Genomic DNA, 12,441 nt, shown 5'->3' with positions numbered 1-12,441 from the left:
ACATCATACTGACTTGGGCTTAAAGGACAAATAGGATTTCCCCAGAGGAGAAAAGTGCTCCCAATAGCCAACCAAGAAAACAGATGTCAGTATGATCTGAAGACTACTCTGAAGGCGACTAGGTGGATGGTAAAAGCCACTAATTCAAACAGGCAATACTGTAATTAGCTCAGTATGGGAAAGGTTCATTTTGAAGAGCTGAGGCAAGCTTTGGAAACTAGAGTTCAGAAATTGATACTCTTCAGTTAGTAGATGGTAGTTAAAGACAGAGTGGAGGAAATTAGCAAAAGAGCTTGTAGAGGGAGTAGGCTAAGGATAGAATCCTAACAGTGGGCAAAGGACAAAAAGCCACTGTAGATAATGGAAGAGGTCAAAGAAAAGAAGACAAATGCATGGAAATCTCTGCCTGAATGACAGAAAAATTTGAGAAAGGACTCCATGAAGAAATAGTGAAAAGTGAGCCCGCATAAGAACAAGTTTTATTTTGCTAGGTAAGTTTAATAAGTGCTTCAGCAAAGAAAACCAAAGGACAGCATGCTGTGGTTGGTTCAGTAATCATGGCTTCTCTAGAAAAAAAGCAAAGCATTACACACCTGAACCTACAATCTAGGGCTATGCTTTCCAAAATGGTAGCCACCCACCATATGTCACTAGTGATCATCTGAAATGTGACTAGGGCAAATTGAGGTGTGCTTTAAGTGTAACATACACACTGAATCACAACACCTACCCAAAAAAAGTAAAATACCACTTTTCTACATTATATGTTTAAATATTTTAACATCTATTGGGGTAAAAAAACGAATTCACCTTTTTACTTTTCATTGAAGCTCTCCTTTCTATTGGACAGCACTAAATCTAGTCTCTTGGTACAATTTCTCACTGTCAGCGCCTGTTTGCTATATTGTCCACAGGTTATGTAATGACGTGGTATCACACCTGGGCAACTGCATCCCACTTATGTAATGACAGGCAGTCTGGGAATATGCACAACGAGTTATCTTCTGTGTTACAAAGCCTAGGAGAGACTGAGCACAGTTGTCCTGGCCACACACAAACGACAAGGTCAGGTTAGACCAGGACTGACAGGATTTCATGGGGTGATTATGAAAAAGAAATGGAGAAAGTGTACATTCTTTTCAGGATACTGGGTAGTAAAAAGAAAATGAAGTAATAAAGGGAAAATAGGCAAGTCTCAAGGCTGAAGGAAAAGACCACTGTAGAAGTGAAATCTCAGAAGTGGCACATATCCATAGCAACTAGCCAAACCTCTTACATAAGGTCATAATCAAAGCAGGTGCTTTTCTGTTACCAGCTAAGTGAAGGTGAAAATGATCTTAGCATTATGTCATCAATTCATTGCAAAAGTCTCCCTTACAAGGAAATCCTTGAGTTCTATATACTATAGGAATAGAAATTATATGTCCAGGAATGTATATATCCAAGTCTAAATTTGTACATTTAAATTTTTCATAGGGTCAAATTTAAGAGCAGCTCTTATCCAATACAATGTTCTACCATAGAAGTATTCTATTATCTGCACTTTCCAGTAAGTGGTTACTTAAAATTCAGTTCCTCAGTCATACTAGCCAACTTCTCAAGTGGTCAATAGCCACAGTGGCTGGTGGCTGTCTTCATGGGAAATGCAGGTAAAATACTGGACAGCACAGCTTTAGTTAATACAGTATTACATTGCACTTGAGGATTCTTCACCATCTTTTTAAAGTCAACTTCTACTTAAAAATTTAGGACTTAAGCCTGCTCATCTATTATCTAATTTCTGGGTGTTTGTCTTTTCCCAGGTTTTTTGTCTTGCCTCTAATATTCTCCTCATCCTATTCTCTAACTTGTTATCCCTGCCTATTGGAAGTCTTTCATTATTTCCCAAACTAAAGAGTCTGTTCAAAATTAGGGCAAGATTCCAAGGAGTAGAAAAGAAAAACATTCAAGCAATCAATAGTACCCACCCCCATCACTAAAAAAAACCTCATGCATGTTTTTGATCTACTAGGATTTTTATTTTTTGCTTAGGTTCTAGCAAGACATGTTTTGTTGCTAAAGCCTAGCACATAGGCAAAATAAATTCATTAAGCTGGCATTTTATGTTTAATCCAAACATTTGATTAAGTCAAATTAACACTTGGAGAGACCATCTAAAACTGGCTTAAATCCTCCTAGTTTTGGTATCCACTAGAATGTATTAACAGGCAAAACCACAAAAATCCATAATCAGCTAACGTTTAAACCAACTGCCCAGACCTTTCAGTTAAGTGTAACATTCATCTCTAAATTTTTATGTGCTTAGTTAAGGTCTTTCCCAGCTACAGTGAGAAGCAATGAAGAATTTCAAATCAATAAATACTTTTTAAAACATAATAAGAAAAAAATGCAACGAAACCTCTGATTTTATAACCCAGTGAGGCATTGTTTCAACCCCTCTCTGGCTGAGTTTCCTGCCGTGAAGCTCAATTCTTCCAGGATAACACTATGCCAGTATTCTTTTAAGTCTTAGGCCAAACTTCCCAAATTTTAATGAGTATCTACATCAACTGGGAGTACTTTACAAATCAGCTTCTAATTCAGTTCTGGGGTAGATTTCAGATTCAATATTTCTCACAAACTCTCAGGTAAGATCACAGAGCCCTATGCTGTCAGTCCATGGATTTGGATCTGGGATTAGCAAGGCTTTAAACAAGAGATACCACCTCATTCTTCTTCATTAAATAAAAACCCATTATGTAAAATATATACAATAAAGTGAAACTAAAATAAAAGCAAATTTATTAATAAAATATATACAACACAAACAGTTCAATTACTGTTTGTCTTAAAAATTTCACTTCTACATAACCAATCCATATTATATAAAACATTTACAAGTATATATACAAGAATGCCACCTGTGCGTAACCTCTGGTCCATTTGTGCTATCTCCTATCTGCAAGAGAAATCTAAAATGTTAATATTTAAATATTAAGTATTTACATCTTTCTGTGTTGTCATCTGTAATTGCAACAATTATCACTAAATGGTTCAAAGGAATGGAATAATGCTGGAAACAAACTTGCAAAAAAAAAATGCATTTCGGCAACCTTAGCTATTGATGTTCTTTTCGACAGGTATCCACAGTCCATATGGACTTTTCTTCTTATCTATTTTTGGGGATCCTGAAGAGGTCTCTTCAGCAGTAGCTTTAGCTGATTTCTGAAGCAATGGCTTTGCTACAGAATTCTGTAAGAGAACAAGTTCTTAAGTCAGCTTCCCAAACAAATATTATTATACACATTTAAAATACTCGCTTTTTACAAAATACATTAAATAATTCCATTTAAGACTAGAACTTAAAAGAGACATCAACCAAATAAATGCAAAGCCACGGACTGCACTTGCAACTTGATTCAATCAAATCAGACATATGCAAGGCATATGTCACTATTGCAGTAGTGAAGTATTAAAAATAGTTTTGAAATTTTGTTTATTAAGCCCTTAGCTCATTTTAAAATATTCTGACTACAGGATATTCTGAGACTTGTTTTTTGAATATTTTAACAGTTAAAAAGGAAAACAGGAATAATTAAAAGGAGGACAAAATATTGAGACTGAGAATGTAAATATTAAAGTAGGAGCCCATTATACTGGTCACTTGTAAGAACCATACAAAAAAATTTTTTTAATTCTATTTATTTAGCGGCTTAGTAGGCCTCGAATTATCAGCATAAAAACAATGAGCCAACAAAAATAAAAACCCACATAACAGAAATATGTTTAAGGCCAGTTTTTGAGTGGTCAGTGCTTAGATATACTTACATTAGAGCTAAAAGCTATGCTTTTTTGCTGGGAAGACTTCTCGTTGGGATTTTCTGTTTCATCTTCTATTAACTTATCCGACAGCTAGACAGGTAAGAGAAAATAAATTTTAAAAAACCATACCCTTGTAGGTATAAAAAGCAGCCCAACTGTATTACAAATTCACTTGTAGAGACACAAATCAAGTTGGATGTAACCAAATAGTTAACATCCTAAAATAAATAACATAGTACTCTGTTGAGTTTTCCCCATAACAAAACTGATTCAATGATAGGCTTAAGACACTCTTCCCCATAAAGGAGTATTGTATCCCCCTGATGCAAATTCAAGTAACTTTGAAAGTCAAGTAATACCAGAAAACACCTAGTTTCGAAGAACTAAGGCATTTGCCCATCCACTTGGGAACCTAACCGTCTGAAAAAGCGACTGAACTAAGATCTTTTTTGTCCACCACTAATACTTAGGCAAACCCACATCTGGATCTGAATGACAGGAGATAACCCATCTTTCCTATGTTAACTGAGTGTTATCAATTCCTAACTACCTTAAACCTTTAAGCTATGAATTTTATGCTGCACATTTCTGGAGAATTGTAATAAACTTATCTGCAAGTGAAGCAGGCCTCTTCTTCTGTAATCTCTCAAAACATCTGGAATATATTGCATATATTATGAAAGGGACATCTATATCAGATGCCCCACCATTACAAAGTACACTTTTGTTTAGTTTAGTACCTGTCCCAAATTCTAGCATGCATAGGGATCTACCAACAAAAAACTAAGTTTTCAGTGTGTCAACATAAACTTCAAATTAGTTAAACCTCTGATGCTTTTGCACATGTATCAATTACCAACAGATTTTCTTCATCAATGTCTGGAGACCACATTCATGATTTCTATAAGACAGAAATAAAGCAGATAAACTATACTGTATGTTGAGTATGGAATTTGTGGGAACATAATGCTGCAAATGAGCGCTACAGATAAATACTCCGTAAAAAACTAGCTAGAAAAACTTGGTAACTACATAGAAATCACCAAAGTACCAGCTACAATTATGAAAGTAATTAGTACTGTGTCAACTGAAAATAAAGTTCATTAGTCTCCCATTTTCACGGGGGGAGACTATCTAGTATTGTCACATCTGTTATTTTAAATTATATTTAGCTAGCCTTTCCAGGAAGCAGTCTAAGGCAAATCAAATAAAAATGGCTAATCAGATCTTTCTGGTAGTAGTTTCCTGAAGATTTTGTTTGGATAAATCTAAAACACTTACCTCAGACTTTGCACCATTATTCAGTACAGCTGTTCCACGGTTGGTTTCTTTAGATACAGAAACAGTTCTGAGACTAGCTGGCAAGTCAAAGTTGGCTGTTCCTAATGCTTTTGCGGCATTGGCTTTTGCTATTTCTAACAGCTCCATTCGATCTACAAAAGAAACACAAAGTGTTCATTTATCCTGTAGTATTTCTCCAGAAAACTAAAAAATCACAAACTGTGTTTGTGCTTTTTTTTTGGCTGTACACAGGCCTCTCGCTGTTGTGGCCTCTCCTGTGGCTGAGCACAGGCTACGGACGCGCAGGCCCAACGGCCATGGCTCAGGGGCCGAGCCGCTCCGCAGCATGTGGGATCCTCCCGGACCGGGGCACGAACCTGCGTCCCCTGTATCGGCAGGCGGACTCCCAACCACTGCATCACCAGGGAAGCCCTATGTTTGTGCTTTTAAACTAGTAGTATCTAGACATTTACACGGTACTTCCACATGTAAGATATATTTCTATTGATGGAAAAAGAACTCTACTTATTTTGCTGAGAAAAACAAGCATCCCTAAATGATCAACAAGTAAAAGCACACGGTGGGTAAATAACTAACTCCCTGACAATTTCAAGGCTCCACCCAGAACCGCCCTCCACCAAGCCATTTAACGTGCACAGCCTTACTCCCAAGGAGAAAGCATGCCGTCCATTTTAAAACTGGGCGCCCACTACAGTGTAGTTTTAACTATTAACCTACTGGAGTCCTTCCTCTTTCCCCTAACGCCTCTCTAGACGACCGACGACTCACCCTTCTCACTCAGACGAAATGGGGTTGGGCTGCGCGACCTGGTCCGGGATCGCCCCCTCCAGCCTCTGCGCTCCTCCGGGTAGACGGTGCGGCCGAAGCCGTAGTACGGGCGGTCCCGCGCGAAGGCGTAGGCCCTCCGGTAAGGCGAGCGGCCTCGGGAGCGGGGGCGGCTGAGGGACCGGTAGGACCTCCTGGAGGAGCCGTGGTGCCTCTCCCGGTACCGGCGGCTGCGGGGGCGCGAGCGGCTCCGCGAGTACGAGCGGCTCCGCGAGTACGAGCGCGAGTAGCGCCGGTACCTCCTCCGGTGGCGCCTTCGGGAGCGAGACCTCGACCTGCTCCTCCGCCGGGGCGGGCTGCGGCTGCGGCTCCGCGACCACGACCGAGTCGAGACGATGGATCGGGACGGAGAGCTCGGGGGAGAGCGGCTCCCGGACGCCGAGGACAGCCGGCTGGACGGGCCCGACCGCGACGACGAGGGGGAGGCCTTGTGCGGCGAGCCCGGCCACAGGTCGTTCACGTAGCTGGACATCTCGGACGGCAGCTTCCGAGCTTCCTTTGCTTTGACGACCCCTGCCCGAGAACTCAGTTCCTAAAAACAAACGAGAGGAAACAAAATACAAGTGAAGTCCCGAAGTGAGCCGCGCGGGCAGCCTCGGGCCGAAAAAGAAACGGGCCTCCCGGCCTACGGAACTCCGGGCTGTGGCGCCGTCTGCTGCCGGCCTTCCCGCCCCGCCACCGTCCCCGTCCACGCTCCGCGGGGCCCACAGGGCCCGGCTACGCTCGCCTTGAGGTAACCGACCGCAGGGCCACCCCGTCACCAGAAAACCCACCACGGGCCGTCGACGCCTCACTCAAGGAGAGAAAGGCCCAGCGGACGCCTTCCTTCTCAAGTTAACGACGGAGAGAGGCTTTTCGGGGCTTCTCCTGAACGGCGGACTCACAACCTCTACCTCCGACGTCCAACGTCCAAAAGCGAACTGAACGGGGTCGCGGCAGACGTGTCGAAAATACCAGAAGCTGGCGCCCCGCGCCTGCGCAGAGACGTTGCGTGGTGGGCGCGGCTCCCCTCTCGTCCAACCGCCGCTCCCCTCCTCTCTCCACCCCGAGCCCCACCCTCCGCCTCACCCAATGGCCTCCAGGATGCGCATGCGCGCCCTAGCACGGAAGGTGGGCAGGGGAGCCACAGCTTCATCCGGGAAGCAACCTGTGGCTCTTTGGTGTTCTTGGCCGAAACCGGGTGAAAACGAGGCGGCCTCGCGCCGGCTACACCAGACTCTGGGACTGTGTGCCTGGCCGATGTTAACTGGGTCGTTTCCTCCCCTTCGGGCTGTGCCTCCCTGGACCCTTCTTGGCCACTTCCTCCTGACCCATGTCCGGCCGGCGGGCCGCCTTCCCCGGGACGTCACAGGATGCCTGTCAATGCATTATCTTAGAAAACGTTTTTCACTCCCGTGTTTTGGCTAGGAAAAGTCAGAAAGGTGGAGACAGAATGCAGAGGGCACTCATAGCTGACCTTTAAGTTAGTCTAAAGGTTCAGAATGACGTCTGAGATGTCTATTCTGAGGACAGTGTTCTTGGTGCTAAGGATTAGACAATGGTGACTTTTATTTCCACGGATTTATAAGTAGGATACATTTTAGACATATTTATTGTTGTTAATAAAGCATGACAATTGCCTTGAAATAATTTTTCATCGAATGAACTAACAACTTATGTAAGGAGCATTAGTCCTATGAGCTGCTTTTGCAAGTCAATGCTGCTTTGCAGGCATTTTTACAAAAGCTACTTTCTTGGGAGGTAGATAGGAAATCACTTATCCTGGATTATATAGGGTGGGCTAATCTAATCACCTGAGAGATTAAAAGCGTGAGAAGACTTCCACATTTTATTGCTGCTTCTGAAATGTGGGGTCTCCACAAGGACCCCTGAGAGATGTCTAGGAGCTAAGGATGGCTCCCAGCTGGCAGCACCAAGGAAACAGAGATCTCAATCCAATGACCTCAGAAGTGAATTCCTCCAACACCTGAAGGAGCAGTGCTGGGGATTCTCCCCTAGGTTTACGAAAAGAATGCACTCTCTGCCCTGCTGACACCTTGACTTTACCTCAGTGAGACGTGTCACCTACAGAACTGTAAGATAATAAGTTGGGATTGATTTAAGTCACTAAGTCTGTGGCTCTTTGTTACTGAAGCAATAGAAAACTAATACATTCACCAAATTTTTGTAGCTTTTTTCCATACACATCTTGTACTTGTCTTGCTAGGTGTATTCTAAAATATTTTGATGGTACTTGTGGCTTGCAAATAGTATCCTTCTGAGGCAGAAGATAGATGAGCCCCAGGCTGAACAGTTTCTCCCCTGTGGACAGAAACTCCATAAAAGCAGGATAATGGAGGAGGCTGGGCCCTGCCCAGAAAAGAGATAAAAGACCACGTATTCCTCATTCTTGAAGTCAAGGAAACTTCACCGACTACACATGCACAGAAAGGTTCCTTGGAGTTCAAAAAGGGAGGGGGCGCCACCTCATAGTAAGTGATGCCAACTACACATAGGCCTCCTCACTAGAATCCATCTTGGCTAACAGAGGCACACGCACACAGGGGAGGATGGTGAGAGGTACCAAATACGGACTCAGAACCAGGCAAAGCAAGATGATTGGTCAAAGGAAACCCGGAGGAAATGTCCCATAAAAGTGATTCAAACTGCCAGGAGGGCAAGACTCTCTCTCTGAGCCCGCCCGTGTGTCTATCCGCACATACTGTAGTCTTTTTCCTCCTAATAAACAGTTTACTTGCTTCACTACTTTCCGTCTCCATGTGGAACTTCATTTCTACACAGCTGACAGGCCAGGGCCTTGTTCCGGGTCACTGGTCCCTTGTGGTCTAGTGGTTAGGATTCAGTGCTCTCATTGCCGCTGCCCAACCTCAATCTCAGGCCGGACACCAAAATCCTGCTGCAAGCCACTGCAGGCCAAGGCCACCCGAGATCACATTTTATTAAAGGTTCACTTTGTTGTATGTGTTTTGAAAGGTACACAACATCTAGTTAGGTGAATAACACCTACCTGAGTGTTTACACCCAGTATGAAAGATTTTGTCATTCGATAGGTAAATTCAACCCATTTACATTTATTGGAGTAACTGCAATATTGATCTTATCTTTTCCATTGGTGCCTATTATTTATTTTATAATACTTTTCTTTTTTCACTTCTTCCCATTTTATTCTGCCAGCCTAATCAAGTATCTCTTTCTTCCTCCCTCCTACTGTTCATTTAGAGGTTCTACAATGCTTCATCATACAATTAATGCTTTAAGGGTTATCTTTTTAGCACATATTGAAGCATATGTTTTGAAACATATTTTAACCGGTTCCTCCTCCCCCATATCTCCTTCCATAAATATTTATAGAATGTTTACTGTATTAGATGGTGTAGGATAGGTTAAGAAAAATTTAGTAGTCCTTTCCCCTACCAAAATTAAATTCTTTCATTAATTTTAATAACAGCTAATTTTGTGACAGGTGAGGAAATCCAAAGATATATAAAGTAAAAGTTAATAATCCATTCCCTAGAAGTATGGAATCCTCTAAAAGAGGTCCCCATTCTTCTTCCCCATAACTTAGAAGTAACCAACGTTAACATTTTCAAACTCTTTCAAATATACAAGCATATGGTATTTTTTATGAATATGGGCTCGTTCTAAACAAACTGATTTGAAACTTGTTCTTATAATCAAGATCCTTTAAGACAAACCATTTAGATCTAATTTATTTCCAATCAGCTATCTAATATTCCATTGTCTAGAAATTAATCTTTTATCCCTTATTGCTTGTTCATGGACATTCATGTGGTATCCAGTTTTTCCACCACTAAAAACTATGCTTTGGAACCAAAGTCAGATTCCAAAAACATAAGAACAGTTGCAGAGTGGAGCTACTCCACTGGCTCTTAATACATGTTTCAAGGTCAACAGAGCCATGTCCGGGATACAACTTGGAGCAGCTGATTGCAATGAAGACTCCAGCACTACTGGAGGAGTTACTTCCAAAGTACCTGAGATAGTAGCTTAGGAAGTAAGCTTAGCTCTCTCAGACGACAGGATAAGATGAACATGCAACCACGGAGCTCATCTAGAGAGTAAGAGCTGCAAAGAGGAATTCTGACACAGAAGACATATTCATTGATCTTAGATCAGAGATGAGTTGAGATGAGACATCTCTGTTGTTAGAGCTGCTATAGAATCATTAGCTACAGTCAACCAGTGCAGCATTCAAGGCAGTTAACACAGAGATCAATAAACTCCAGCATGATGTGACATTCCTGTCTTCCAAGATGTCCCAAGGAACTCCTGCCATTGATTCAAACATCACCCCATGTGGGCTCGCCACTCCACTGCCTGTGATTACTGAGCCTCACTATAACTAGGCTGTTATTCCTGCTGCTCCTCCAGATGAATGTTTCTTGGGTTGGTGGCTCTGGCATGGAAATACCAGGCTTGCAATGCTATTCAGGAGGCACCCCTCGATGTAGCAGCTTGACACAGCTCTTTCCTGCCATGAAGACTTATCACAGGAGGATGTTATCTACAGTATCACCATGGAAGCTGACCACCGTGTCCCCATTGCAGCCACCATCGAGAGGTGTTAGGAAGTCTCCTGTACCATGTCATTTGGCTTTTGGGTGTCTACTCAGAAGCCAGGAAAAGCAAGCAAACAGCACACAAATCCAGATGTGTACCTGTCAATAGCATTCCCAATAACCCACAAAAGTGGTGTCATTACAATATAAGGACTGATCGGTGCCTCTGCCTAACTAAGAATGTGACATTTGTGTCCATGCCTAATGGCCACCTGTATTGCTTGTTTGAGGATTGCTCTACTCTGCACAGCAATATAACTCTTCAGTGCACACCTTTGCTCAGTAGAGCGCTGCTCCTCAATCAGATGAGCCGTCTCAGCCATACCCACCTGAACATCAGAGGAACCATAACTAACTGTACGTCTGTGGGTTATAAGACCTGCACAAGGAATTTGACTTCAGTAAAGGCACAGTCAGAGGCAATGTAATAACGAGAATGTCGATGGGTCCAGCGTAGAAAACGGAGAAATACTGCACAAGGCTACACTATTGATTCTGTACGAGACTTCCTTTTCAAAGGATACATGTCATGCAATCTACTCTGTGTCCTGCTCCCTCAAGCTTCTCACAGCCTTTACTTGACCATACTCAATTTTTGCAACCTTGGCTCAACAACCAAATAATCACAGATGTTATCTCACGAGACTCAGCACTTGTCTTGCCCTATGTAAAGGTAAACTATTCTGTCCTCAATCTAACAACAGGTGAGCTTTACTTCAAGGTACAATGCAATGCAACTGTGATGTTTTACCAATGGAACAGGATCTCATACAGCAATCTGCCTCCCATAGGCAAAGGACCATACATATCAGCCAGTTTGGCCAATAAGAAAAATGTGCTCCAGGTAGCCAGAACTAGCCATCGCCCCCATGTTCAACAACCATTTCATCAAACCCCATTAATGGATAAACTTTTACTGGGAGACTTCCATCAGGACCTTATAGCAAGCTTTCAGGTGCTGGATACTTTGTATTATGCGATTGGACCTAAATCTGATTTATCTGGAATGTTCTAAGCATCTTGTGATGAGTCCACCCACCTGAATATTTTTTAATGACTTACTGGGTTACCTGCATTTGCTTTCCTCAATCCACCAGTCTGGCTTGGAGATTTGACCTCTTGGGCAGCCTGGCTTGGTGGGATATTATACATTATAATGCTTGCAACTTTACTAGGAGTCAGAGTCACACTTTAAGTACTGGTACTTTTATTGTTATATGATAAAGTCTCAAAAGTGGGATTTCTGGGTTAAAGTTTTTGTGTGATTTAATATATTGCCATATTGCTTTCCAAAAAGCAACAATGTCTGAGAGAAAGCCTTTCTGATCCCCCAGACCAGTTAATTTTCCCCAGTATAGGTTATCCTATTTTCCTGTGCCTCATATTTTTAGCATTTATCACAACTGTAATAACGTTTTAATTCATTTTGTAATGTGTCATTTTCCTGCTAGAATATAAACTACATAAGGACAGGCTTGTTTTTATTGTACCCCAGTATTCCAGACAGTACATGGCCTATGGAAGGCACTCAGTTGATGTTTACTGAATAAGCAAAAGGCATAGACTCTCAAATAAATCTTGAAGAGCAGGCAGAGGGAAAGGAAGGAAATATTTTATTTTATTTTATTTTATTTATTTTTTGGCCACACCACGCGGCTTGCAGGATCTTAGTTCCCCAACCAGGGATCGAACCCAGGCCCATGGCAGTAAAAGTGCCAAGTCCTAACCACTGGACCACCAGGGAATTCTGGAAAGGAAGGGAATGTTTTAGACAGGAACAAAGTTCTTAGCAAAATGATAGAAATAGAATTGCCCGTTTTATAACTTGGGGACAGAAAACAAACCAGCTTGGCTAGAGCAACAAGTTTGTGGTGTGGAATTTTGGAAGATCAAGCTGGAGATGTAGAATTGGGGCAGATTATGGGGAACCATG

At 42.3% G+C, this 12,441-nt stretch overlaps 1 protein-coding gene and 1 non-coding gene across 8 annotated transcripts; both read right to left on the bottom strand.

Moving 5' to 3' along the window:
- Positions 1-2,764: 2,764 nt before the first annotated feature.
- Positions 2,765-6,906, bottom strand: RSRP1 (arginine and serine rich protein 1). Of its 7 annotated transcripts, none has more exons than XR_009539046.1 (6): positions 6,702-6,906; positions 5,872-6,460; positions 5,083-5,234; positions 4,658-4,702; positions 3,808-4,456; positions 3,168-3,231 (listed from the first exon to the last, which is right to left on the bottom strand). XR_009539046.1 is itself a non-coding variant. In XM_060141032.1 (5 exons), exons 2-5 carry the CDS (start codon positions 6,398-6,400, stop codon positions 3,094-3,096), a joined length of 903 nt encoding a protein of 300 aa, XP_059997015.1. In that variant the 5' UTR covers positions 6,401-6,460; positions 6,702-6,897; the 3' UTR covers positions 2,765-3,093. The 7 variants fall into 7 exon arrangements, 2 of the variants coding, with proteins under 2 accessions (XP_059997015.1, XP_059997016.1); XR_009539047.1 differs by having other exon boundaries at positions 3,216-3,231; positions 3,808-3,891; XM_060141032.1 differs by lacking the exon at positions 4,658-4,702 and having other exon boundaries at positions 2,765-3,231; positions 3,808-3,891; positions 6,702-6,897.
- Positions 6,907-12,179: 5,273 nt separating this feature from the next.
- TRNAK-UUU (transfer RNA lysine (anticodon UUU)) lies at positions 12,180-12,252 on the bottom strand. The gene has a single exon. It is a non-coding gene; the product is annotated as a tRNA-Lys (tRNA).
- Positions 12,253-12,441: the final 189 nt, after the last annotated feature.

This window comes from Lagenorhynchus albirostris, chromosome 2 (assembly GCF_949774975.1).
Source record: "Lagenorhynchus albirostris chromosome 2, mLagAlb1.1, whole genome shotgun sequence".
NCBI classification, from domain to species: domain Eukaryota; kingdom Metazoa; phylum Chordata; class Mammalia; order Artiodactyla; family Delphinidae; genus Lagenorhynchus; species Lagenorhynchus albirostris.
The sequence above is the reverse complement of the archived record's forward strand: the minus strand, read 5'-3'. Positions and strand labels throughout refer to the sequence as shown.